At 54.8% G+C, this 27,344-nt stretch overlaps 1 protein-coding gene and 1 long non-coding RNA gene across 2 annotated transcripts in view; one reads left to right on the top strand and one right to left on the bottom strand.

Moving 5' to 3' along the window:
• The first annotated feature begins 301 nt into the window (after positions 1-301).
• On the top strand, positions 302-22,442 carry LOC121101652. Its single transcript, XR_005833622.1, has 3 exons — positions 302-706; positions 1,878-2,027; positions 21,008-22,442. It is a non-coding gene; the product is annotated as an uncharacterized LOC121101652 (long non-coding RNA).
• DENND3 (DENN domain containing 3) overlaps positions 9,598-27,344 on the bottom strand; it is a 51,942-nt gene continuing 34,195 nt past the window's right edge. The window contains 9 exon segments of the mRNA XM_040625563.1: positions 9,598-11,184; positions 11,418-11,555; positions 11,637-11,755; positions 16,105-16,238; positions 17,452-17,606; positions 19,938-20,077; positions 23,259-23,366; positions 25,763-25,892; positions 27,021-27,191. Coding sequence (XP_040481497.1) covers positions 10,984-11,184; positions 11,418-11,555; positions 11,637-11,755; positions 16,105-16,238; positions 17,452-17,606; positions 19,938-20,077; positions 23,259-23,366; positions 25,763-25,892; positions 27,021-27,191 — 1,296 coding nt within the window. The 3' untranslated portion in view covers positions 9,598-10,983.

Genomic DNA, 27,344 nt, shown 5'->3' with positions numbered 1-27,344 from the left:
GGAGCCCTCGGTGTTGTTTCTTTCCAGGTATCCTGAGCTGCGGGTCTGCCTTGTTTCTGTTGTGCACCCGGTTCTGTTTGTGGAGTGCTCCGTCTCCCACGGAGGCCAGCCTGGCCTCCCCCCGGGGCCTCCCTGGGTCTGTTTTGCTGTAACTCTGTGGTTAAATCTTAATAAACCTTTCCCTACCAGGTGACCACGTGGGTGTGTCTGAGTCACTTCCCCCGCAGCCCCTCCCTGTGCCTTCCTGTGGCTGGGCTGGGGAACCTAGGCCTGCCCCCCCCCCCACCCCGGTCTCATGGCGGGAGGGCAGAGCGCCCCCAGGCCTGCTGCTGAGTGTAGACAAAGTATGGGCTCATGAAGTCTCCCCAGAGCCTCTTCCCCCCCCGCCCCCCCGCCCAGTTCCCAAACCTGGGGGCCGTGTTGGAACCCCCAGCACAAGCCGTCTTCAGCCCAGGCCCCTCCAGGACAGCTCCTTCGGCCAGAGGTGAGGAGCTCACGGCTCTGCCTGCCTCCCAGTGTCCAGGGGTGCCCCAGTGGGAGCTCAGGCCCAGCCGGCTGGGGGTGACACCCACCCAGCACGCTGGCTATACCCAGAGGGCTGACCCGGGGCGGGGGCCCCAGGACAGGTGTGTCCACAGGTCTGGCAGCCCCTCCTGTGAAGGGGGGCAGCTGCTCAGAAGCTGGGCCTGCATCTCCAGCCACACAGGTAAGCAGCTGAAGCCTGAGGTTTGGGGTGCCTGTGCCTCAGGCTGGGTGGGGCCCTGGGTGGTGGAAGCTGCTGCCACACACCCCCTCCCCCCACCCCCATGGCCCCGGAGGAAGCAGAGGGGGTGGGGGTTTGCCCAAGGCCCCAGGGCCAGTGATATCCGAACCCAGGACGGGGCGCCCAGGAGGCTGGGCTGGGCCCGGGGATGGGGGGAGGAAGGGAGGGGGCGCGTGGTCTCAGTGGGGCCTCTGGGGATGGGTGGTGGCAGGAGGCTGGAGGCCCCTAGAGCTCCCTGCCGGCTCACCTTCCTGCTGCCTGGAGCCACAGCGCCCCCTGCCGCCCGCCCGGCCTCCGCCAGCCTCACCTGGCGCAGGTGTCGCCTGCCGGGCTAGGGGCGGGACGGAAGACCAGCCACCCCCCCCCCCCGCCACCGCTCGCCAGATCGCACGTGCTGATGCAGGAACCGCACATGGGTTTGCGGTCTACGTGTTCTGTTTAGCAAAGTGTTTGATCATACACATGTAGACGTCTCCTACATCCTTTTAATAAGATGAACAGAGGTTTTTGTTTTGGGGGATTCTGCTTTTTGTTAGTGAAGTTTCTATCTGTCTACTGTGTATATCTCCTCTATCTTTGTAAAAATGCAGCCCTAATTTAATTTTTCTGGGGGATGCGCTTTAGGATTTTCCTGGGAAGAGTGGGACACCTCAAATAGGACATATGTAGACAAGAACAATTTATTTATGAAACGGTTAAATTATTAATGAGAGAGGTCACATCGGGCTTCCGACTCCGTCTGGAGAACACATTGGTTGTAATTATCAGTCTTGTCTGTGCTTCCACTAACGTGGCTCCTTAACACCATTGTGTTACTTGGTTCTTCCAACAAAATGGAAAAGAGACTGTGTTACAATTTTTAGATCAGGAAACCACTAGGAGACCGGAAGGCGGACACGCAGGGTTCTATTCCAGGCTCTGAGAAATGATAGAAAACACACATACACTCAGACAAGAGGAGGGACCCTGGAAGGAAGGGAAGCCATCAGACTGAAGAAGGAAACACAATCTGAAGTGCTCACAGGGTACTTCTGCAAAGGGTTGGGGAGGCACTGAGTTGGGGGACGGAGGGTCCGTGGAGAGGAGGTTTGCAGGCAACTAACACGTCCCGTAGCTCTCTGACAGGAGGGGACGGCTCCAGGACCGACCCTCACCCTCGAAGCTGCTCGAGCGGCTACGGAGGCTTTGGACGTGGCTGGGCCTGCACCGTATGGAGGGAGCGGAGATGGGCATCGTTTGTTAATTGGAACACTGCCTCAGTAACGTATGTAATCGAGGATTGATTGTGATTTGTTTCTTTGATTTCAATTATTTTTGCTTTAAAACTTAGCTTTATTGAGGTATGATTTACATGTGATGAGATTGACCAATTTTAAGTGCACAACGCGATACGTTCGGACAAGTGTGCAGTGTGTCCACCACCGCAAGCACGATCTCTAATGACTCGCACACTCACACGGACGGCCGGGCAGTTCACGCCTCGGCGTGTGCCCGAGGGAAACGAAGACACACGCTCACGCTCCCACAAAAACCTCCACCACGCATGCCCACGGGAGGGTATCTCGTCCCACCAAAAAGTTCCCTTGTGCCCCTCCGTAGGCCCCCCTCGCCCCTCGTACCAACGCGACGATCACGGATCTGCTCTGTGTCACGTAGACCTGCACAGTGTGATTCGTTCTCCTGGGGCGTCGACATTTTTGAGGCCCGTGTGCGCTCAGGTATCATGAATTTGCGCCTTTGTTGTTGTTGAGGGTGACCAGTACCCTGTGTTTAGCCACAGGACCGCCGACTGACGTGCGGGTCCTTCCACCTTCTGGTTCTTTCACTGAAATGGCCGCGAACACTGAGCACGAGCCCGCGTAGCTGTACACGTTCCGTTCTCATACGTCGCCACCGGGGAGGGACCGCTGAGTCGCGTGCGACGTGCATTGTTCACGTGACAAAAAGCTACCAGCCTTTCCTGGGGGCCCCATGACTGCAGCCCCAGCGACGAGCGAGGGCTCCAGGGGCTGCGCCTGCTCGCCAGCATCCCAGCGGGGCCGGCTTGTCCTGTGTTGGCCACGCCGGCCACGCCGGCCACGCGGCGCTCGGGCAGGGCTACCCCGGGGGCTCCGGGCGCACTCGGAGGCCCAGCGTCTCTCCGTGCCTGCTGTTTGTCCATCTTCTTTAGTGAACTGTCGAACTGGACTTTTTGTCCTGTTTCTTAGTGGGTTTTTCTTACTCCTAGGTTCTTGAGGATACAAGTCCTGCTAAATGTTTAGTCTAGTCTGAGAGAGAGACGTGTGCCTTGTTCTGAGCTCAGAGGGAAAGGCCGAGAAGTACGGTGTTCGCGGCGGGGCTGTCGCAGCTGCTCTCGAAGCAGCTGGAGCTCTCGCTGTGCGCGGCTGGCCGGGAGCTTCCGTCCTGAGCGGACACGGGATTCCGTCCAGGCTCCTTGCGAATCTGTTGAGATGAAAGTGCGTTTCCCTTTCTGAGTTTGTTCACGCGGTGAATTACATCCCGGGCTCGAACGTCGGGCCCGTCTTGCATTCCTGGGATGAATTCCCTTTGGTCATAGGTAGTCTCCTTTTTACTTATTGCTGGATTTGAATTTCTAAAATGTTGTTAAAGATTTTAATGTTTATGTTTATGAAGGGAAATGGTTCTGGTTGTTGTTTTCTCCCTTTGTAATGTCTTGTCTGGTTTTGGTAGCAAGGTAATATTGGTATCATAAAATGAGATCGGGAATGTTCACTCCTTATTTTTATGAAAAAAATTAGCATAGAATTTACACGTTTTCCTTGTGTGTTTGGACGTGTTCGAGGGTGAATCTTTATAAAGATTTATTTATTTGTTTTAGAGAGAAAACATGTGAGGGGGGCGCAGAGCAGAGGGACAGCGAGAATCCCAAGCAGGCTCCACACTCAGCACAGAGCCCCGCGCGAGGGCTCGACGACCCTGAGATCATGACCTGACCCAAAACCAAGAGTCAGACGCTCAACAGACGGAGCCACCCAGGCGCCCCTGCTGGTGAATTCTTTACGAAATTGTCTTCGTGTGAAGGTTTTAAACTATGGGTTAAATCTCTTGATTAGAAATGAGGCTCTTCAGGCTATTTCTTCCGGAATGAGCTTTGTTGGTTTGTGCCTTTCAGATGTTACCATTCCAGCCCAGTTGTCAAACTTATTAGCATCAAATTCAAAATATTCCCTTAACGTCTTTTTCAACAGCTGTAGGATCCATAGTGATTTTCTTGTTCTGGTTTTTAACTGAGGTGAACTGACTACGGCGACAGGCACAGTGTGCGAGTTCTGACACACGCACACCCGACTAACGGACACACGTTCTGCACAGAACATCCTCTCACTCCAGAAAGTTCTCTCTTGAAGCCTTCCAGTTTGAGCACCCTACAGTCACACTGATTAGCTATCGGGCGACCACTGATATGAATTCGGTCACCGTGGATTAGTTTTGTCTGTTTTGGACTAAATATGAGTGGAAACAGAGGCTGTAGCCTTTCTGCCTGGCAGCTCCCACTCCGCACACCGCTCCTGAGAGTCGTACGCACCGCTGTGTGCAGAGTGGGCCGGTCTCTCTTCGCTGATGTGAGCACACGCCACATCCGTTCTCTGGGTGATGGGTGTTTCCGGTGTAGCGTGATCACAAAGAAAGATGCTGTGAACACAGACGTAAGAGGCTCTTTGTAGACACAGGTTTTCATTCCTCTCAGGTAAAACACAAGGTGAGGGGGACACCTGGATGGCTTGGTCGGTTAAACGTCCAACTCTTGATTTTGGCTCAGGTCATGATCTCAGCGTTGTGAGATCGAGCCCCATGTTGGAGTCCCTGTTCACAGGGAGTCTGCTTGGGATTTTCTCTCTCTCTCAAATAAACTTAAAAAAAAAAAATGAGGTGTGGAACTGTGGAGTTGTATGGTAGGTCTGTCATTAAGAAACTGGCGAACAGGGGCACCTGGGTGGCTCAGTCAGTGAAGCGTCTGCCTTCGGCTCAGGTCATGATCTCAGGGTCCTGGGATCGAGCGCCACGTCCAGCTCCCTGCTCAGCGGGGAGTCTGCTTCTCCCTCTCCCCCTGCCTCTCCCCCTGGCTGTGCACTCGCTCGCTCACTCTCAAATAAATAGAATCTTTAAAAAAGGAAAAAGAAACTGGCCAGCAGTTCCCCCGAAGCGGCTATGCCGATTTACCGAGCAGTGGACGACCGCGGTCATTATTGTGACTCTTCAATAGAAGCTGTTCTGATGACCATCAGGTAGGATTTCATCGTGGCTTCATGTCCTTCCTAAATGACTAATGATTTTAAGCATCTTTTCAATTTGGCATCTACGTATCCTCATTGGTAAAGCATCCTTTGCCCATTTCTTAACTGGGCTGCTGGTCTTTGTATTGACTTGTAGAAGCTCTTTGTACGTCATGGGCGTCAGTCCTTGTCAGATCCAGCATTGTAAATATTTCCTTCCAACTTCTTATTTCTTGATATATTTTAATGACGTACAATTTATCATTATTTTCCTGTTTAGCTTTTATTGTGTGTGCTCCAAGACATCTGTATCTGTACCAAGGTTGCCAAGATATTCTGTTAGTTTCTGGAAGTTATAGCTTTACATCCACATGAACCACCTCGACTTAAATTTTTTGAAGTGAGATTAGGGTTGAGCTTCTTCCTATTTCCATGCACTTATCCAGTTGTCGCAGCAACTGGGTATTTGTTGAAATGATTTCCTTACTGGATGGTCTTGCAATTTTTGTCGACTATCAACTGACTGTACGCTTGGGTCTCTGGATCCTCCATTCTGTTGCACGGATCTGTTTATGCCCCCAGTCTTACGTCTTAATCACTGTAGCTCTGGGGGGAGCTTTAAATCACAGTGTGAGTTCTCTAGCTCCGATCTCCTCCAAGGTTATCTTGACTGTTCAACTTTGCATTTCTGTGTGTGCGAGCACACCTGCGCGTGTCAAATTGTCAACATACGTACTTTTAGATTGTGTTGGGATTTGGATTGGAATTACATTGAATCTGCTGGGTTGATGTGGAGAGAACAAACATCTTTACGGTATTTAATCTTCTCATCCATAAACATAGTGTACTTTTTCATTTATTTAGGCCTTTTAAAATTTCTCTTAGCAGTGTTTTTGAGTTCTCAGTATACAGGTCTAGCACATCTTTTTCATTAAATTTATTCCTATTTGATGTGTTTTTAATGCTATCGTAAGTCGTATTTTTACATTACCCAATTGTTTGCTGTTAAAATAGAGAAATGCAATGATTATTCTATATTGACGTTGTATCCCACAATCTTGCTGAATTTGCTTGCTCTAATACTTCCTTAAAAGACCCTTTAGGATTTATGTAATCAGTAATGGTGGCTGTGAGTAAAGACAGTTTGTCCTCCTAGTCCAGTCTTTTAATCATTTATCTTTGCCTTCGTGCCAAGGCCAGGACCTGCGGTGTGGTGTGGAATGGGGGATAAAAGTGAGCGTCCTTGCCCTGTTCCGTCTTAGGGGGGAGCAGCCAGACAGCTGCTGACAGGTGGGACGTCAACCGTCAGGTGGGATGGGTTCTCCGAGTCGGCCTGAGGAAGTGCCCTTCGCGGTTTGCCGGGATAGTTATTGTGGACGATTATTTTATTCTGTCAGTTTGTTCCTGCATCTGTTGAGTTAACCACTGTGGCTTTTCTCCTTTCTTCTGTTAATATGTGGAATTTACAGACTGATTGTTGAATGTTAAATTAACCTTGCATTCCTGGGGCAAGCCCCACTCGGTCATGCGGTTTGCCCTTTCAGGATGTTCCTGGATTCAACTGGCTGATGTTTTGTTCAGGAATTTTGCATCTGTGTTCATGAGGGGAACCGATGTGTACTTTTATTTTCCTGTAAGATCTTCCGTCAGATTTTAGCATGGCATCATGCCGGTCTTCTAAATGGGTCAGGAAGTGCTCCCTATCCTTCTGAAAGACTTCTGTGGGCTTCTAGTAGCCCCTCCTTAAGAGTTTGTTAGAACTCGGTAATGAAGCCCGCAGGGCCTGGGAGTTCCTGTGCGGGAAGGTTTTTGACTAAAGCCAGCCTCCTTAGTAGATGTAGAACAGTTGAGATTTTCTTTTTTTTTTTTTTTAAAGATTTTATTTATTTATTTGACAGAGATAGAGACAGCCAGCGAGAGAGGGAACACAAGCAGGGGGAGTGGGAGAGGAAGAAGCAGGCTCCTAGCGGAGGAGCCTGATGTGGGGCTCGATCCCATAACGCCGGGATCACGCCCTGAGCCGAAGGCAGACGCTTAACCGCTGTGCCACCCAGGCGCCCCAGTTGAGATTTTCTATTCTCGCGTTGCTTTCATACAGTTGTTTCTCAAGGAATTTGTACATTTCGTCAGATTAATTGCCGTGACGCTGTTCACCCGCTGCTTTGATGTCGGGACGATTTCAGCCCGTCTCGTGCTCCTGAGACTGTCTGCTCCTTTCTCTTGATTGGTTTTATGAGGGTTTTACCGATTCGTCTACAGAACCGACTTTTGGCTCTGTTGACTGCTCTCCATTTCATTGAGTTTGGTCTTATCTTTATTTTCCCTCCTTTACATATTTTGGATTAAATATGCTTTTATGTTTTTCTATAGTCTTATGATGGAAGTTTAATTTCAAACCTTTCTTCTAATAGAGGCGTTTAAAGCGATAACTTTTCTTCCAAGCACTGCTTTAACTGCATCCTACGAATTCGGTATTTTTTTTAGTTTCCTGTGTGATCTATTTATTTGACCCATAGGTTATTTGGAAGTAATGTTTAATTTCCAGCCTAATTTTAATTTGGGGATTTTGAGGGAATTGTTGCTGTTTTTTTTTTTAAGATTTTATTTATTTATTTATTTGACAGGATAGAGACAGCCAGCGAGAGAGGGAACACAAGCAGGGGGAGTGGGAGAGGAAGAAGCAGGCCCACAGAGGAGCCTGATGTGGGGCTCGATCCCATAACGCCGGGATCACGCCCTGAGCCGAAGGCAGACGCTTAACCGCTGTGCCACCCAGGCGCCCCTGTTGCTGTTGATTTCTAAGTTAAGTTTGGTGTGGTCCGAGGACATATTCTGTAAGATTTCAATCTTTTCACACTTACTTTATGGCCCAGCGTGTGATCTAGCTTGATGAACACGATGTGCGCTTGAAAAGAAGGGGTGCTCAGCTGCTGTGGGGTGCAGCGCTCTGTAATGTCGGGTCGCACTGGCAGATGGCGTCGAACCTTCTGTGTCGCTGCTGAATTTTTGTTTACTGGCTCTCTCACCAGAGAGAGTTATCAGCCAGCTGAATCTAGGAAGGGTGTGCGAGTCTCCTGACTCCGAGTGTGGGCTTGTTCGCTCCGTGGGTCTTGAATCTCCGTTAAGTGCACATACCTGTAGGGTTATTATGTCTTAGGATTAATAACAGTATCACAGGGCACCGAACTGCCTTTTTATCATTCCGCGCACTGGAGTTGGAGTCTGTTGTCTGACGCGAATAGCGATACGGCGACTGTGCCGTCTGCCTGGCGTGCTTGTTCCAGCTTTCACGGCTCCCCCCTCCCGCCTCCCCGGGTTGGTGTATTTAAAGTGCATCTCTTGTAGACAACGTGTGTGTTGGTCTGTGGCTTCTTCCAAGGACGCCTGTCGCTGCATTTAGGGTGCGCCCTAATCCAGGATGACCTCATCTTGAGATCTCTGGGGCCACCCCCACAGGCGCTGGGGTCAGGACACGGACTGGCCTTTCTGGGCCACTGCAGTGGCTGTCGCACGTTTGCAAGCTCTGAGTATTTTCACAAGTGCTCAGCCAGGCAGCCTGGCGGGAGCAGTATCTGGGCTCTTCTGGGCCCAGCAGTGGAGTGCCCTTCTTAGTCACCACACCAGCCCAGGACTCCGTACACTAGGCCTGGACTAGGGTCCCTGGTCCTCTGCCTCACCTACAGCCCTGGGCCACCTCTGTTCCAAGTCGCAGAAACCCAGAGCTGTGGAGTCCGGTGCACGCTCAAGGTCATGCCGTAGCGAGCAGTAGCAGCACAGGTGAGACACCAGGTCCCGAGGGTCTGAGCCTCTTACCCAGGGGATTCCGTGGCAGTGCGGCAAGCAGTACAGACCCTTCCAGGCAGCAGACACAGCCGGGCAACTCCGCCTGGCTTTCCATCCCAGCCCTCCCCAGCCACGCACAGAAAGTGCCCCTTCATCTTCCTAAGGAATCTTCTAGAAATGGACAGAAGTCATGCACTCACTTTTAATTCAGATGGTTCCGAGGTTGTCATTTGAGAGTGGCTGATGAGAGCAGATCGTAAAGACGGCACCAAGCGGTCCTCTGTACGACGTCGGCAGTACCGGGACAGGGCAGGCTTTTGGTCGGCGTTGCAGCCTCGTGCCGGCAGCCCCAGCAAGCTTTCTCTTCTTGTGTTTGAAACGCAGCTGCAGAGCTGAAATCGTATTAAAGTAGACTGGCTTCTTGTTCAAGATAAACACTTTTTCTTTTTGGTACCAACTTAATTCAGGTTTCTAAAGCCAAGGCGAGGAAGGCATTGTCTGTGTAGCGAATTCCAGCTCTTCTGGGGCTTCCCGTGACAAATCCTTCTTCACGGAACCTCCTCAGAGCACAGAGGAAACACCGAAGGCACAAAGTGCCCTTTCCATTTTAACAACCGCCACCGGCCACTCCATCACTGTCAAATAAGATCTTGGAAATTATCACCAAGAATAAAAGGAATGAAAATTCTGCATTAAAATAACTTGATACGCGCTTAGAATGAGTCAAGAGCAAACCCGAAATGGTCTTGTATTATTATATAGCTCTCTCCCATGAGTGAATGTGGGGAAAGTAAGGAGGCCGGACAACAGCGTTTAGGAAACAAAGAATTTATTATTGACAAGGTGAAAATATCTGGTTACGTGTGGATTGACATTAAATAACTTAGGAGTATTTCTGACAAGATTTGACCGTAATTTTTCATGTGTTTACAAAAGTAGAATTCAACCTTCTGTCCTTTTCTTTGCTATGGCCGAGTCTTCCTTCCAGAAGTCAGGAACACACCCTCTTCGTAAGCGTAGTCGGGGACATGAGGCTGCCCAGCTGTTCTCTGCACCATATTCCCAGAACACCCCAGAATGTGGGTCAGGGATCGGGACCTTGCAAGATGCTCAGGTCCTGCGACCTAACCCAGGGCCTGGTCAAACCTTCCGTCTGGAGGTTCTGGATGCTACTGAAGGTCGGCCTGTCCTGGGGGCCTGGCGAACACCCCCCCGCAACCTCTCAGGGCGCGTGAGGTCTGGCGCGGCGGCTGAGCTCATGGAGGGTCTGTCGGGGACGGTGCTCTCGGGCTGCTGCTTCCACATCTGGTAACTAGGTCAAAACCTGCTTGCTGGACACCGAGGGAGGAACAGCTCAATGTTATAGTAAAAATGTGTACAAGGTCTTTTTTGCAAAAACTTGTTTTTAGCTGATAAGATCATCTCCGGTTAAATAATAAAGCACCATCTACGAAGGTCTATCTGCGCACAAGAGGCAGACGGTTGAAGTGCTACGTGAGTGAGTGGCAGCAACGTCACTAGAAAACTCGATGACAAATGCTATTTTAGGTGGAACTCTTCATCGGTGATATTTGGTAGCAAAGTCTCTCTAGGTTTCTTCATTTAAAAACTTGGCATTAGTTAAAGGAAAAGAAACCCAGAGCTGGCGTCAGCTCGCCCAGCCGCCGTCCAGACACCCTGAGCACAGCGCTGTCCCCGCCCCGTCCCCCCCTCTGAGCAGGCACAGCGAGGGCAGGCACAGATCTCTTCAACCACAAAGTGGCCATTTAAAAAGCATCTCCTCTCATAAACTTTGCTGGAAACAAGGGGCCAGCCTAGGGCTGTAGGTCTCCTGCAGACCCGACGCTTACTATACGCTTGGTGAATGAATGAAATAGAGGAAACGCAAACCAGACCTGAGGTCTGCAGGTCATACGTGATTTGGCTACATCGCTTCCCTCAGGCTCTGGTGCTGGCCCCTGGTCCTGGGTTCTGGAACTTTCTAGACAACACCCAGGGTAACTTCACAACAGAGCCTATTAGCAAGTTGATCCAGCCGCCTGCCTGAGAAGCACCCCAACCTGACACGCTGTGGGTACGGTTCAGTCAGGGAAGTCCGACACACGGCCCTCCCCCACCAGGCCCGGAGCGGCTCCCCAGCCGACGCCCTCCGAGAGCACCGGCGGGGGCAGAACATAGCCTGCTCAGCACGTTCACCCGCACCTACTCAACTTTCCAGATGGCGATCTTCCCTTCCCCCCTGCCTGACCCACTCAGCACGTATCTGTCCTCGGCCGAGCACAGGGTCTTCACCGTGTCCATGTGGGCCACCAGCTCCTTTTCCACCGTCTTCCTCTCCGCGTCGATCACGTAGATTTTCCCTTTGGATTTCCCCTGTGACGCACCTGTGCCACCTACCCAGATCTGCCAGGGAGAAACGGTGGGGGAGGGGAGGCGTTGGCCACACGCAGCCCAGCTCGGGAAACAAGACCCCCTGTAGGTGTGCTTTACCCGGAATACTGAGTGGAATGGTGCACCCCCAAATCCAAGTCCTTCCTGGACAGGCCTCGAGTGGACGAGGCCAGGGCAAGAGCTGGAGCTGGGAGGGGAGGGGAGGGGAGGGGAGGCCCCAGGGGAGGCGTGGCTCCTCGCCTTACCTGCTTCTTCACCCTGATCATGCAGCTGACCTCGGAGCAGTCCTGAAGGTGAACGCTCTGAGGGCGCTGGGTCAGGTCCTTCAGGCTCCAGACGTAGATGCTATCGCGTCCGGCACACGCTGTCCAGAGCTGCTCCTGCTGAAACGGAAGTCACGGTGTGGCTGCTGGCGGCGCGCGGCTCCGGGGCGCCGGCACAGACGGCGCTGCGGGGACACGTACCTCGGGGAGGAGCTGGAAACTGAGGAAGGAGGTGCTGGTCTCCTTGAAGTTCTCGCTGATCTTCAGCTCCTGACAAAGGAGTCCGCTCGATGTCACAACTACGATACTGTTCCCTGTGCCTGCGGGACGAAGGGGCTAGCGTGAGGGACGGGGACGCACCCGGGCACAGGGATGAAGCAACTGGAAACGTCATCCCGTGCACCCAGCTCCACATGCGGCCCGCACTGGCGCCAGCCGTGCACTCCTGGCGACCCCCGTGGCCGTCAGCCCCGCCGGTACCGACAAGGAGGCCACCCCCGCAGCCCCGGCGAGGACACGGCAGCTTTGGGAACCCTTCCCGCCCCGTTGTTCTGGCTCTCCTATCCCCTGAAGCCACAGGCAGTCCTCGCCCCGTCGGGGATGAGCATCAAAGGTGACAGTGGCACACGTCACCAAGTGCTTCGGTGTCTGTGGATCACTCAAATGTCCTCCTGCAAACCACGAGTCGCCCCAGCTGGAGAGCTGCAGGCGGCCGGCGTCGGCGCTGCTGCGAGGCTGGAAAGGCCAGGCTGCAGGGCAGACCGAGGGTCGTCTTTCTGAACGGCACACGTGCCGCGAGGCTGTCCTTCTGTGTTTCCTGCCCGTGCCCCCTGCCCCCAGCGCGAGGCCACTGCGCCAGCCTCAGAGACATGGGGACAGGCGGGTGCAGCCTCGGGGAAGCGCCAGCTGGAGGCAGAGGTAGGCGGGAGCCCCCGGATGTGCCTCTCCGGCTTCGTGTCGCAGCCCAGCGCGCCACAGGCCCCGACACTCAGCCTCCACACAGAGGACGTGGAAGCTCAGCTGGGCTTTCAGTCATGGAAAGCGAGAGCGGCCATCACATGTCTCTTTCCTGCTGCTAAGCTCGGGTCAAGGTGGTTTTCCTGGGACCTCAAAAGCAAAACGTCATCCTGCAGACGGCCCGTTAGCCAGATACGCCATCACCCACTTGGACTCACCCGGGAGGCCCTTGGGATGCTGCGGCTGGTTGGGAACACTGGGCGCGCCCTGTGAAGGCACTTCTGCCCCCAGGCCCCCCTCATTGCACTGGACACAGAGCCCCAGAAGGGGCCCCGATAGGACAGGGCATCGGACAGAGCAAGGCCCAAGAGGGGCACGTGCAGCAGAGCAACAGAGGAGGGCTACGGTCCCCGACACTCAGCACGCTGAGGACGATGGCGCTTTGGCCTCTCGCATCCCGTAGCCGTTAGCAGGCTCTGCAGGGAGAGGGTGGTATTCCGTCTCACGTTTCAATGAAGACACAGACTCCCAAAGTGACCAGCTGTCTGGCGGCAAAGCCTGGATCCACACTGAATGCACCCACCTGAAGGCCGCAGCCTGAACCGTGGGGTGTGGGAAGGGGGAGCATCCCTCCTAGCAAACGACCCAGCACATGGGCACGGGGTGCCCGAGCAAGGGCAGCCGCCGCGCAGCCCCAGGGGACATGGAGGTCTGGGGTCGCGCCCCTGTTCTCTCCCTCACTGTGTAACAGGCACCTTTCAGCCCAGCGTTCGGTCAGCTCCGGTCGTCCAAAGTGCATCCAGGGGTGGACACACGCACACACTCTGGACATCAACCGAGGCTGAGGCGTATGGTGCTTGAAAGAAAAGCAGACTCATAACCACACACACCCAGGTTTTCGCTGAGGTACTTCCCGGTCCTCGAATAAACGTGCCAGTGCTGTCACAGTCCACCTTGCCTGAGCATCTGGTGGGGGGCCGCCGGTGTGGCTGGAAAGAGCGGGAATACCCCCAAAAGAGGGAACCCAAAAATGTATGTATAAATGCTCAAACCCTTGGCCGACTGCTAAACTGTGTGTAAACAGGAGGCAAGACCGCACAGCTGGACGTTGTAGCTTCTCAAGCTGGAGAGGCTTCGTGAGGACCTCGGGCACCCTGCGGCACCGAAAGAGCCATGCCTACGAGAGTGAAGACCACGCACCTGAGCCAGGTGTTATGTGCTCCAGGGCTAAGGCCGAAAGTGAGATATATTTACCCCAGAAAGCCAAAAACCAAGCGTCTACACAGGATTAAAACGACTGACCGGTCAGTAATGACCTTCTAGGACAAAACCTAGTGGTTCTTAAAGAAGGACACAATCCAGAGTCTCCTAGATGCGTCATCAACAACTTCCGGGATACAATAAGAGCCCCTGTACACGTGAAGCCCGAGGATACGACCAGAACTCAATGGAAGAAGGGCGCAGAGCGGCCCCACAGATGATCCGGGATCCGGCGGAGGACGACTTCAGACCGACAATTACGAATAAACATAACAACTCACAGGAAGATATAAAGAGGACGGGTGGACATGAATTTAGAAGAGAAATGGAAATTCTTAAACTGAAATGAAAATTTGCTGGACAGGTCCTGCAGCAGACAGGACACAGATGAAGAAAGGTTCAGGTCTTAACTAAGCTAAAGCAGAGGAAAAGAAGGAAAAAATTACAGCCGTGCCTGAGACCTGCGGGATTTATCAAATAGCCTAATACATACATTAGAATATGATGTTATTATATATATTACATTCTAATATAATTTTATAACACACACAATTAAAATCCCAGAAGACACGGAGGAAGAGAATGGAGAAAAGAAATACTGGAGGGGATAATGGTTAGAAGTCTCCCCCACTCACGAAACTAAACCGCAACGAGACACACAGGAAGACCTTCCCGCCGAGCACGCTGCCGTCCGACTCGTGAAAAGCGAAGACAACCCTTCACGCAGCCACAGAAACCAGACACGACACATGCGGCCGAACAGTAGGAACGAGGGCAGATTCGTCAGGAACAAACAAAGCTACCCGACGACGGAAAGATATTTCTGAAGTGTTGGGGGGAAACACAGTCTATCAGCCTGGAACCTGCTGACAGCCGACCCCGGTCGTGAGAAACGCTAAGGGACACGACGCCAGACGCAAACCAGGAACGAGGCTCTCCAGACATGGTAAATGTATGGGCAAAAATCAGTGAGTACTTATGCAGAAATTTTAAAAATATTTTCTGAGGTTTATCACAGCTGTAGGACTCAAATAGTGCTTTAACGCAGTAGCGAAAGGAGCGGGAAGCAGTAAACAGAGTGGCTGATGGGCCGTGAGCTGCTTACGGGACACGTGAGGGGACGTGTTGCTTAAGGTCGGCGCCAGAAGACATCGCAACCCTTCAAGCAACCACTAAAGTAAAACAAAAAACGCACAAAAATGAATTGGATAATTCTCCTTCGCTGCCTTCTTTTAGACGGAGTGACAAAAGCAAAGAAGGACAGGTGGCAAAGGGCCGGGTGGAGGGGACAGCGCCAGAAGTGAGCAGACCGGCACGACGTCTCTGCAGACGACGCGCACACGGCCCACCGGCCCGGCCACCGCGGATGCCACCGCACGCAGCCACGAGGGCGCCCACAGTAGCACCCAGCCCGGGTGTTGGTGAGGATGCAGAGGAATTGGAACCCTCCCCACAGTGGCGGTGGTGGTGGCGGAAGAGTCGGAGGGTTTCTCAAAGGGGTAAACACGGGGTTAACCCTTGGAGGACCACGTCGCGGTACAGCCCTATAACCAACTAGAACTTGGCACACAGCGCAGGTGGCCCTGAGCATACGAGGCTCGGGAACGGGCAGCTACGGCAGAGCCCCTGCGGCGGGGTCGGTGTAGGGAAGGCCCGGGGACAGGCGACGCAGCCCACGCGGCAGAATCCACCACGGGTGCCCTCTGGGCGGGTGCTGCCTGGAGAGGGGCGCAGAGGAACTTTCCGCTGTGATGGGAATGTCCGGGTCATTGGGCGGTTATGTGGTGTACGCTTTTGTCAAAATCCAATGAAAGACACTCAGTTTGTGCATCTTACCATACGTAAAATACGCTTCAAGTTTAAAAAATGGCTTTCACGACCATCACCCTGGCATCTGGCACAGCCCAGGGAAGACGGGAAAGTTCAGACGACGTTTGCGCTCTGGGATGCTCCCAAACACAGGCCCTATGCCCGAGGCCCAGCCGCTGCACCTCCCTGTCCCCGCCCCCGCCCCGGGCAGGACGCCCAGCCCAGCTCCACAGGCACTCTGGCCCCACGTCTGTGCGGAGGCGCACCCTGCAGGCCCTGCCCCGCTCGCCCTGGGCTGGGGGCACGTGGGCCACACACAAAGTGCCGGGGCCACAGAGGGCTCCCGGAAGGAGCAGTGATGACTCCTGGGGGCACGTGGGCTGCAGTCCCGCTCCAAGCAAGGCCCAGGGTGAGCAGGAGAGAGAGAGAGGCAGCGGGTGGAAGGGTGGCTGGCGTCCCGGCTGCCGGGGAGGAGGGAGGCCCAAGGAGCCGCAAACACAGGAGGGGAGCAGGGAGCCAGCGAGCACAGAGGAGGGGTCGGAGTTGGAAGGCTGGGAAGGTGCGCGGCCAAGGAAATAGGCTGTGAGCTTGCGTTCAGTCCCCTCTTCCTGGGGCAGGGGGCGGCAGGGGACGGAGGACTTACAGCACCACAGGTGGCCGTCATGCAGGCTGATGGACGAGAGCCTGCCGCCGGGCAGCTGGAACCTGCTGGTCACGCGCAGGGAGCTCACGTTCCATGCCAGGACAGTCCCGTCCGCGCTGCACGAGTACACCTTGCTGGCGGTGTGGACACACAGGAGTAAGTGTGGCTCGAAGAGCACAGTTATGTTACCTACAGTCCAGCATCCAAGCAAACACCATCCACGTCCACGGAGCGGTTCGTTAGCACGTAACCGAGGCCACGGGGAAGATGGTTTTCTGAGGGTGCCTCTCCTTGCCCCGCGGTGTTTGCTGCCGGCTCTGGAGAACTGTAGCACGACCGCTGAGGCCAGCCGAGCTCGTGACCCAGGGCGAGAGCAAGCACGCTGTCCCAGTGCAAGGTCACAAAGGAGCCCCGTGTCAGCCGCTAGCGGCTACAGGAGAGGGGTGTGCGTGAGCCAGTGCCACGCGTGGCCCCTCCTGACAGTGAGCAATTTCCAGGTCAGTGCCTTATGTTGAGCCAGGCCCCACTGAGGACAGCACCCCTAAAACTCGGGACGAGGAGGTGGGGGAGGGTTGCATGGAGGAGAGCAGCAGAGCTGGGGGTACCCGTGCCCTGGGCTGGGCTGCCTGTTTGAAGTAGGTGACCTTCGTGCGTCACGGAGCCTACGCTTCCTTCACAGACGGAAATGGGACCCTCCGCATTCTCCAGTCTCCCCGGGACACCCACTGTGTGCCAGGCCCTGTTCTAAACACAGGACGCACAGCAAAGACAGAACAGACAGGGCCTGCCTCTGAGCTGATGTTCTTCATACGGCAAAGACAGTGGGTGAAGCAAATACATCTTATGGACTGAACTGTATCCCCCAAGAAAGAATGCTGGAGTCCCAACCGCCAGGACCTCAAGTGCAAATACTTGGAAATAGGGCCTTTATAGAGGCAGCAAGTTCAGGTTATCAGGGTGGACCCTGATCCAGTATGACTGGCGTCCGTATCCAAAGGGAAATTTGGACACAGGAAGCACCGTGTGAAGACGGAGAACCGGAATGACATGTCTGTAGGCCGCAGGTTTCAGGCTGACCCCCAGACGCCAAGAGCGGGCGAGGAAGGCCACCTGCCAGTTGCCGCTGACCGTCCCACTTACCCTGCAGTTGGCCTACGGGAGAGACCTGCTCCTCTGTGCTCAGGACCAGAAACAAGAATGTCGTCTGACTTGGCTCGTGACAGACCTGCTTCGCTCTACACGGCCGGCCTGGCCCCGCAGGCAGGTGCCCACGACGACTGAACCCTTCCCACTCGGGGCTCCCCCCCCCCGCCCAGGAGCCCTTCTCCCAGCGGAGCCCGGCGGTACCTGGGCGTCCCGTGCTGGACAGCCAAGTCCGTGACGCTGGAGCGGTGGTCGGTCAGCTGCTTGTTGCAGGACATGCTGTGGGCGTTGAGGATGTAGATGACCGAGTCCTCTGCGCCCACCCACACCTGGTTCTGCTCCGCCATCGCCATGCAGTTCTGACGGCGGCCAAGGAGAGACGGCGGTCACGTCTCGGCCGCCACGCAGTCCTGTCCTACAGCTTACTGCCCACACCGCCCCTCTGCCCCGGGGACACGCGGGTATCCTGTGAGCCCCGGTCACGTGCTCTCCATGGACCAGTATGTAAACTTGTTATGTGTTTTCCTTAAGATTTTATTTATATATTTGACAGAGAAAGAGAGACAGCAGCAGAGGGAGAGGGAGCAGCAGACTCTCTGTTGAGCAGGGAGCCCGACGTGGGACTCGATCCCAGCACCCCCGGGCGCCCCAGTTTTACTTACTTTTTAAAGATTTTATTTGTGAGAGAGAATGAGAGCATGAGTGGGGGGAGGGGCAGACCGAGTCACCCAGACACCCCTAAAAATTGGTAGTTTTAATTTTACCAATAAATATTCCCATAAGTTAGAAAAGGATGCTAGCTTACTAATTTCAGAATTAATCGTTTGAAAAAGCCCTTTCTTGGGGCACCTGGGTGGCTCAGTTGGTGAAGAACGTGCCTTCAGCTGTGGTCATGATGCCAGGGTCCCGGGATCGAGTCCCGCGTCGGGCTCCCTGCTCAGCGGGGAGCCTGCTTCTCCCTCTGCCTTGCCGCCCCCCCCCCAACTTGTGCTCACGTTCTCTCTCTCTCAGATAAATAAAATCCTAAAAAGCTTACTTGTTTGGTACCAAACAAAGTATATATTAAAAAAAAAAAAGCCCTTTTTTTGAGGCATGTACCTGAGAACTGGTATCATTTTAGTAAAATGTCTTTCTTTAGTGACCCAGAGATGTCTGAGAGAAACTGCTCTGAACCTCAAATCTCAGAGGATGCAGCATTTTCTTGAGATAATTATCTGGGTTTTCTTCTTGTTAAACAGTACAGAGAGTCCCAGCGAGACGAGCACAAAGGTGTTCTCGCGTAAGTGGGAGAACTCACTGCTTTACCTAAATGCTACGGCCTGGCTGGGAGCAGCACAGACGGCCACATGATGCAGCCTTTTGATTTTATCTTAACTAGGATTTTAAGTTATTCTGTTATTAAAAAAATCTCTGAAATACACATAACTAAGATTCAACAGGAAAAAATCAAATTTAGAATAAAAAATGATTTCTTCAATTTCTCCTTGTTTTTTTTTTGTTTGGTCTCAGGCATTATTAGACCTTAGTAACTATTTTATCTTGAATCCTGGTACTTTATCATCTGAGGCTCACTGTGGATTATGGGGGTAAATAATTTAACCTCTTACTCTCGGCTCACGTGAGGTCTGCTGCTCACGCATGAAGAATGGGCTCAGCCCCCAGCAACATGCGTCTGAATTCACGGTATTTGTTGTTCACAGCAGTTCTGAGAGCTGCGACTCTGCCCCAGGTGGCCACATTACTTTTACGTGAGGGAATGTGGCCACAAAGGTTGATACGCAGTGATGCTGAACGCTGAGTTACCTAACTCCGCTAGACTGTTCTCACATTACACCTGAACAAACAAGGTTTCACGGTAAAGGAGGAAGGAGTGAGGATTTCCCTAGCAACACCTCTTGGGACAGCAGCTGCTTTTCTACGCTCAGAGCGTCCCGAGCAGATGACTCCCACCAGACGGCCGGTGGGAACGTACTCTGAGACGGGGGACAGTGTGGAAGAGAGGCGCCGGGGTCACTGAGCTGACGTCAGGCCGCGGCCCCGGAGCAGCAGCGCCTTCTCACCTGCGAACACCGGGATGCAAGTGAAACGTGCCAGGCGTGGCCCCGGGGCCTGCGGGCGCCTCGCCACGCAGCGCGGAACGTAAGCAACGGTTTTCAGAGCTCTCGGGGAAGCAGGGCTGAGTGTGCGTCCCACTGCCCGCCACGGGTCTTACACAGGACCTTGGATTGAGGGGGTGGGGGCTATTCTGGCACGAACTAACGTGATCTGCTTTATTTAATTAAAAAGTCACCAGTTTACAAGCTCAGACCTTAACGTCATGCCCATGTGCTTTAAACTTCTCTTGGTTCTCAACCCAAATATGTTAAGATCACGCACATGTCTGCTTGGGACTGGGGACGCAGACATGAGATACGACCGCGTCCGCGTCACTGAAATCCGCGTTCGGGTTCCAAGGCCGGGGGTGGGGGGGTGGCTAAGCCACTGACTGCTCTCGAGAATAAGAACATTCACGGGACAGACCAGGTTCCCGTCCAGCGAGAAACCTCACCATCCAACCTCCTGTTTTCCGCACGGGGCGCTGCTGTGGGGTCACGAGCATCCCACTGCCGTGTACAGGTGGATGCGTCCGTCTCTCCAGAACCTGCAGCTGGATCTGGGAAGCCGCATCGGAGGGCACTGGGTTTACTCACCAATTTGGAAGTCCCCACTTTGAAGCAGTGCTGGTGAATCGTCCAAGAGGAAGCGTCAAACACGGTCACCTTGCCTTCGTTCAGAGCACACCACAACTTGGGGTGGGCGTCCGCCACCTTCTCTGCGGGGTCCAGGTGCCCTGAAGAAGGAAGCACGCGGACGTGATTTCCAGGGGAAGCCCTCTGGCGCTCCAGCTACTCGGGTACCACCTGAGCCGCTGCCGGGTGCCAGGCGCCGAGCCGGCCGGGACGGGAGGGAGCGTGGCGGGAACCACCGTGCCTGCGGGGACACGCTGGTCTGACCAGAGGACCACGCAGGCAGCGGGCAGGGTGCCTGGCCTGGGCGGCTCCCCGAGCTGGGGTCTGGAGGATGGCTGCGCCGTCACCGAAGACCAGCGCCCCAAGCAGACGGGCAGGAGCGCAGCAGGGACAGAGCGCGGCAGGGACAGAAAGCAGGAGGGAGGGCGTGCAGAGAGCCGGGGCAGGAGCCGCCGTGTGGCCCCGGCGCACACCCCCTGCCCCCCAACCCCTCCCGACCCTCACCAACACTCGGTGGGTCGGGCCTGCGTGTTGGCCATTCTGACGGTGGGAACATTTCGCGCTGCACTGTGACTGGCTTGCATTTCCCCGACTGCACAAGTGGCTGACGGCTTTAAGTGCCACGCGGAGGGAATCTTCTGAGGGGAGGTGTCCTCTCTCTTGCTCATTTCTGAACCAGGTGGTGTTACTCTCCTTGACTTGAGCCTCTTGTTGGCTCTGCCGTGTTGCCAGCATCCTGTCCGAGTCCGGACTGCCTGTTCGCTCTCTTGAAGTGTCCTTTTTTTTTTTTTAATTTATTATTTGAGAGAGCAGGTGAGAGACCATGAATTGGGGGGGAGGGGCAGAGTGAGAGGGAGAAGCAGACTCCCCACTGAGCAGGGAGCCCGCCGTGGGCGAGTCGAAGGCAGACACTTAACCCACGGAGCCACCCAGGTGCCCAGAAATTGTCTTTTTAAAGTCCATCATCTTAGTCAAATCCACCAAGCTTTTCCTTCACGGCTACTTCTTCCGTATGGTCTCCTCCACCCCAGGTCGTGAACGTGCTCCTGTGTGCCAGCTACTGGAAGCTTGCCCGCTTCATTCATTTACGCTTGCTAGTGCCTTCCCATGTACCTGTCCGTCCACTTGGAACTGACCGTGTGTGACCTGAGGTGCGGCCAAGCTTCATGTTTTCCGTATGGATGCACGATGTCCCAACGTCATTTACGGTGACGACGCTCTTTCCCTCAAGCCCCTGCTTGGTCGTATCACCTCTGTCACAAATCGAGGACGCGTAAAGGTGTTGATCTTTCTGGGGTGTTCATTCCACTGGCCTCCGGGCCCCCTTGGGCAGATACCACCATACACACTCAACCCCACCAGGGACTGCGATGCTTTGAGGCTGGGCTTCAGTGCCGGAGGGCTGGCTCCTTAACGCTCAGGTAACCCGTGACGTCTGGAGCCCCCACTAACGGGTTTACCAGGACTCCCCTTCTCAGCAGGTCCTGACCAGTTTTGTCCCTGTCGCCCCCCGGCTCTGGCCTAGTTTCTCAGACACCACTTCCAGAGTTGGCAGACAACCCACAGGAGAAAGGCGCTCCACAATTCTTCATGGTGGTTTCATACTTCATCCGGCCCTTCTAGATGGTCTCAGAGCTACTCAGCCCACCACGACGGGAGGCCGGAGTCCAGTCAGCGTTAATACAGGACACCGACTTCAGTCTAAGGACACTCATTTATCCAGACCCCACGATGAGAACTGTCTGTCTGTGGTGTTAGAGTCAACGAGCAGCCGTGACTGGAGGACTCTGGTCCGTCTCTAATGGGGCGAGGTCCAGCTGGGCTCTGCCCTCCTTCACGCTCAGTCTGTCACTCTGCGGGGTCCTCGGGATGACCGGTGAAGAGAGAAAACTGTCCTCTCCTGCCAGGAAACAGCTTTGGCACCGAGCTGCCATTTGCCCATGAGGAACCAGTGAGCTGGGGGACAGCTGTGGGGTCAGAACCGCGAAGGCGACAGGGGAGCACATCCATGGTGCTCACTGTCGCTCACCTCACGCTCCAATGAGCCGAAGCAAAGCGCCCAGACCGTGAGGTTCTTTTCTGCCCAAAACGAAATCCTTTGCTTTCCAACTCGGCGATCTCAGTGAGCAACCCTCCCGCTGCAATTCTTTACAAGTCAGACGTAAATAAAAGCATCCTCGTTCCTGCTTAGACCTGCGGCAGCTCCCGTTCCTGTCCGACCTTCGTTCTGCCGGAGGCTGCGGGGAGCCAGGAGGTCCGCGGCCGGGAAGACGGCCGCACAGCCGCGCCGGATGAAGAGGACCCGTTTTGCCATGCGTTCGGACGCGCAAACGCACCTACCACTCCTCAGACGAGATCCCGGGTGTAGTCGCTTAGGACAGCAGGCGCAGATTAAATGCCCCAAAGGAAAGGATGTGAGTGCAAGCACTTTCTAAACTGCAAAGTGCCGTGCAACGTGAGGAACAGCTGGGTTGCAGCAGAGTCTCCATGGAGTGTCCTGCCCATAGCAGGCCCCGCGGGCTCCCCCAGCTCCAGCCTCCACGATGCGGGGTCTCCGCGGGCTCCCCCGGCTCTGGTCTTCATGATGCGGGGTCTCCGCAGGCTCCCCTGGCTCCAGCCTCCACGATGTGGGGTCTTCATGGGCTCCCTTGGCTCTGGCTTCCACGATGCAGGGTCTCCACAGGCTCCCCCAGCTCCGGCCTCCATGATGTGGGGTGTCCATGGGCTCCCCTGGCTCTGGACTCCATGATGTGGGGTGTCCGCGGGCTCCCCTGGCTCTGTCCTCCATGATGCAGGGTCTCCACAGGCTCCCCCAGCTCTGGCCTCCATGATGTGGGGTGTCCATGGGCTCCCCTGGCTCTGGACTCCACGATGTGGGGTGCCTGCGGGCTCCCCTGGCTCTGGACTCCACAATGCGGGGTCTCCGCGGGCGCCCTGGCTCCAGCCTCCACGATGTGGGGTATCCGCGGGCTCCCCTGGCTCTGGCTTCCACGATGCAGGGTGTCCACGATGTGGGGTCTCCGTGGGCACCCTGGCTCCGTCCTCCACGATACAGGGTCTCCACGGGCTCCCCTGGCTCTGGTCTTCACAAGGTGGAGCCCACGAATGGCTACCCAGCTTTACCTCGTTGCTCAGGGCCTCACCTCAACAGGTAGAAACCCACCCGGTCCCCACCCGCCCTCCGTCACATCCTGTCCCCCTTCACTTCGGGGCTGACCTCAACACAAACCCGAAGTCACCGAGTGCTGGAAAGAGCAGCAACAAGCAAGCAGCTCCCCTCACCTGGGGTATACAGCAAGACGTCGACAGCGTGTGGCAAAGTCTCTCCCGCTGAAGGGTTGATCTTGTGCTTCAGGGTTTCCGAGGTTGTCTTTGGAAACGCTGTGGGCACTGAAACGCAAGCACTCTGTTAGTCTCGCGGACTCGGGGAAACCGGTGTTCTCCCCCAGCCTGAACACGCCGCTCCCACCAGGAACTTCATACGCTTGACACCAGACATCAGAGTAAGGCTTCCCCGTCCAGGCGGCCTCCCTCCCTTGCTGTGTGTGTGGACTGCGGGCAAGACCGCTCACATCCCAACCAGGAAGCTGTGTGATCTGACCTCTGTCCGCTCTCAGCCGTCTCCGATTACCCACCAAAGATAAGACCTAAAACATTTCTCAGTGATTATTCTCAAGACAAAACCAAGACAACTAGCCTGAGCGCAGTCTCTCAGCCTGGGCGCCGTGGACGTCTCAGGACACAGTTGTGGCTGCCGCGGGGTAGTCAGTGACAGCCTCGGCCTCACCAGGAGCTGCCGGTAGCACCCTGCACAGCCACAGAGGTCTCCAGCATTCCCAAATGCCTCCCACTGGGGACAGGGTGCAGAATTTCATAAAGTTTAATTTTCAGACCTCTGGCGTGAGTGGATGCCAGGCTACTGAATCCTGGATTACTGCCTTTACCTCATTAAACTTTGCTCACCAGAGAGCAGCTCTTGTGGGTGACAAGGGGTCAGGGACACAGCCTACACAGCCCGCCTTCACCGTAGGGAACAGGGTGGGTGACACTTAAGAATGAGCTGGCAGGCGCTGGCAGCCAGCGAGGGGACAGTGTGCCTCGTTTATGAAGGGATCAGAAGTCTTTTGCAGAAACTCTTGACAAAGGTGAGACTTGAGCTTGGACTGAGATAAACAGCCGAACTGAAGTGTAGGATTTTGTTCCTAACGAGAAAAGTAACAAGGAAGCAACGTCTGCCTCCAGGCCTGTCGACAAGAGCCCCTCCCAGTCACTTCTGCTGGTGCTGTGGTGACCAGAGCCTCCTGCCTGCTCCCAGGAAAGGGGGTTCCGGGATGGGGGGTTCCAGGACACAGTCGGAGGAGGGTCTGGGACACAGGAAGCATCAGAGAGCTCACAGTTAGCGACAGACGTGGCAAAGAGCAACATGCGCCAAAGCGAATAAACACTTAGCTGAGGTTTGTTTCTTCTAAATTGGGAACATTTTAAAACCCAGAGTCTCCAGCTCTGTACCCAGGAGCTAGGACAGCAGGCACAAACAAAACCTGTCCGCGAGTGGGCACAGCCACGCCATCTGCAACAGCGAAATGTGCAAACAACCCAAGCGGTCAGCTGACAGTCCCTCCACACGATGGAACGTCACTCAGCCACAGGAAGGGGTGACACAGGACACCTGCTTCAGGGACGGACTCTGAAACACTGTGCTTAATGAAAGAAGCCACTCACAGGACAGGTGCTGTAGGAGCCGCGTATGTAAAATGCCCGAACAGGCAAATCCAGAGAGAGGGAGAGAGAGAGAGAGAGAATCAGTGGTTGCTTGGGGGCTGGGGGTGGTTCCTAAGTGGCACGGACTCTCTTTCCGGGCGATGAAGATGTTCTAAAGCCCGCTCTGCTGATGCTGCACACGTCTGTGAACACACTCGCACCGCGGAGTCGGACGCCCGCCCCGAGCAGCGTGCGTAAATTCCGTCTCAGTAAAGCTGCGATTTAAAAACAGTGCATACAAACAGGACTAGAGATGGTCTAAAAACATCCCCACATGGTTCGCCTGTGTTTCATGAACCTGGTGTGGCTTGTGGACCTGGCACAGGGCAGCCGGGGCTCGGAGTGATGGTAACAGTAAGCAGTTCTCTGTATTCTCTCCTTCGTGCAAATCACAAGACCGTTGGCTTTCGATCATTTAAAAGTTGAAACAAAGCAGAAGTAGCTAGAGCAGTGCATAAAGTTCTTCTCACCCATTTGCTATTTCCTAGACTGGAAAAATCCACCACCCACCAAATAAAAACAGCCCACTTCCAACCTGTCTCTGTGTGGCTTCCAGAATGTGAGAGCCAGATTCAGATCTGCACGCAGGTGATCAGAGAATTCCTGTCTGGGGAAACCGACCCCATCAAGGGGAAGAAAAGATCCATCCACCCGGGGCCCCCACGTGGGCTCCAGTCGACTCGCCGACCATACACAGCTCACCGGGGACTCCGCGAGCCACTCAACAGCCGTCCACAAATCCCTATTCCACGTAACCAGCTGCTGGAGATGTGTTGCTGGCAACGAAGAATGCCGACAAACAGCACCCGGCCTCTGTGGCACGGACGTTACTCAGACCTCAAACACAGGAAACCCCCCAGGGGTCCTGGTACGTGCAGGGCGCCCAGGGGCTACTCAAAAATTAATGGTAAAAGTGTAAAAGGAAAAAAGTGAGAAATTTGGGATCGGTTCTAACGTCAACCGGATAAAAATATAGAAGACACGTTCGGGGCAGCACGGCTCTGTCAGGTACACGCGTCTCTTACTTTCATTCTTCATCTTATCGAAGTACGACAGTTTGGAGGCGGCATAGATGGCGCCCGGCGACTGCAGCGTGCCGACCACGGCGTCCATCAGCAAGACGTGCGTCAGCGCCTGCTGGATGTACTGGGGGTCCTGCGGGAGGAAAGGCGCTCATTTCAACACGGTCAGTAAAATGCCTGTGAGACTTTGTGACATTACATCAAACAATACCTTTAAAGAGGCGTGTTTTTTCAAGGCAACACGGATGGTTGACATTTGGAGCTGATGTCACGTGAACGACTTTTACCATCTTAGTTAAGACAAACGCTGATCATTTATACCAGGGGTGGCAAACGCGTTCTGCAAAGGGCCAGGCAGCTAATACCTCGGGCTCCATGGGCCTTGGGATCTCTGGCAACCACTCGGCTCTGTGACCGGGGCTCAAAGACAGCCAGAGGCGGCCCGTGGCCTGTGGGCTCTATTTGTGCTGGTTTGTGTGAAATAAAGCAGCGGGCATAAAATCAGACGGCTGGTCTGAAAGTCACAGAGTATTCGAACCCTGGAAAGGACCTGGCCCCCTCCCTGCTCCAGACAGACAGACTCCCTCCGTAGCCGTGGTCTAGGCCCCCCAGTGCCTGGCGACTTTGCTCACAAAGGCAGTGCTTCTACCATGCACAGTCCGTTCTTACTGTTTGCCCCTGTGGCGCCGGGTGCCTCCCCCACCTTCCCTCGGACGACCGTGGCCTGCGCACCTCTCTGTGGCCCCTGACCTGCCCCTATGTGAGTTCCCATCCACGCTCTGCGCATTGGGTTGTGGGCTTTCCAGGCTTATCCTGCCATCTAAACAGTAAGACCTCTCACCCCATGGGTGCGCCGTCAGTGCCTCTGTCCACGGTGCCCTTCGAGCCCGCGCAGTCCTCACTCCGTGTACTCAAAGCTACCAATGTGGCCCCAAGTTAGAGAAAGCACACAAACCCCTAGGCTGTAAACGTAAGTCTACCAGAGGACGTGCCCCCTGCCAGAACCCTACTCCTGGGAGGTAGAGAGGAGAGCCTGGAGCAGGGTGTGCCCGTAGGACCCAACTCAGACCTCCGAGTCCAGCCCCTGTCCCTCCACAGTGTCCCCAGAGGCCGCTTGCCGTGCACTGGGCCATGCAAACCATGGCATCTCCAGTGCCTCTGGCGGGAGCTTGTCTAACCCGACCTGTGCTCACGGGACCATGCCCGAGCCCCCGAGACGAGCCGTGAGTTGTGGAATGAGCACGTGCACGCGTCCCCAGACCTTGTGGTCATCAGCCAGCTTCTTTCCGGCCCACATCTCCTTCACCATCAGGTACCACAGGTCACACTCCGTCTTCAGATTAGCTTCAAACACTTCTTTCTTGGATGCCATCTTAATTTTTAAAGTGGGTATTCGCAGGAGCAGAAAAGCTACGGTGGTACTTCTCACTTCCTACGGAGGCAGAAGAAGAAGAAGTAGGTCTGAGAAATGTCCCCTGGCAGGAACTCTGGGTCAGTGAGGGGAGCGGTCTGGAGATCCCCACTGCCCTGTCCGCACACGCGCCCTGTCCACACCAGCCAGGGTGCTCGGCAGCTCCTCCTGAGT

The sequence above is a fragment of the Ursus maritimus genome, unplaced genomic scaffold (genome assembly GCF_017311325.1).
Source record: "Ursus maritimus isolate PB19 unplaced genomic scaffold, ASM1731132v1 scaffold_9, whole genome shotgun sequence".
Taxonomy (NCBI): Eukaryota; Metazoa; Chordata; class Mammalia; order Carnivora; family Ursidae; genus Ursus; species Ursus maritimus.
Note: the sequence above shows the minus strand (reverse complement) of the source record. Positions and strands in the feature narration are given on the sequence as shown.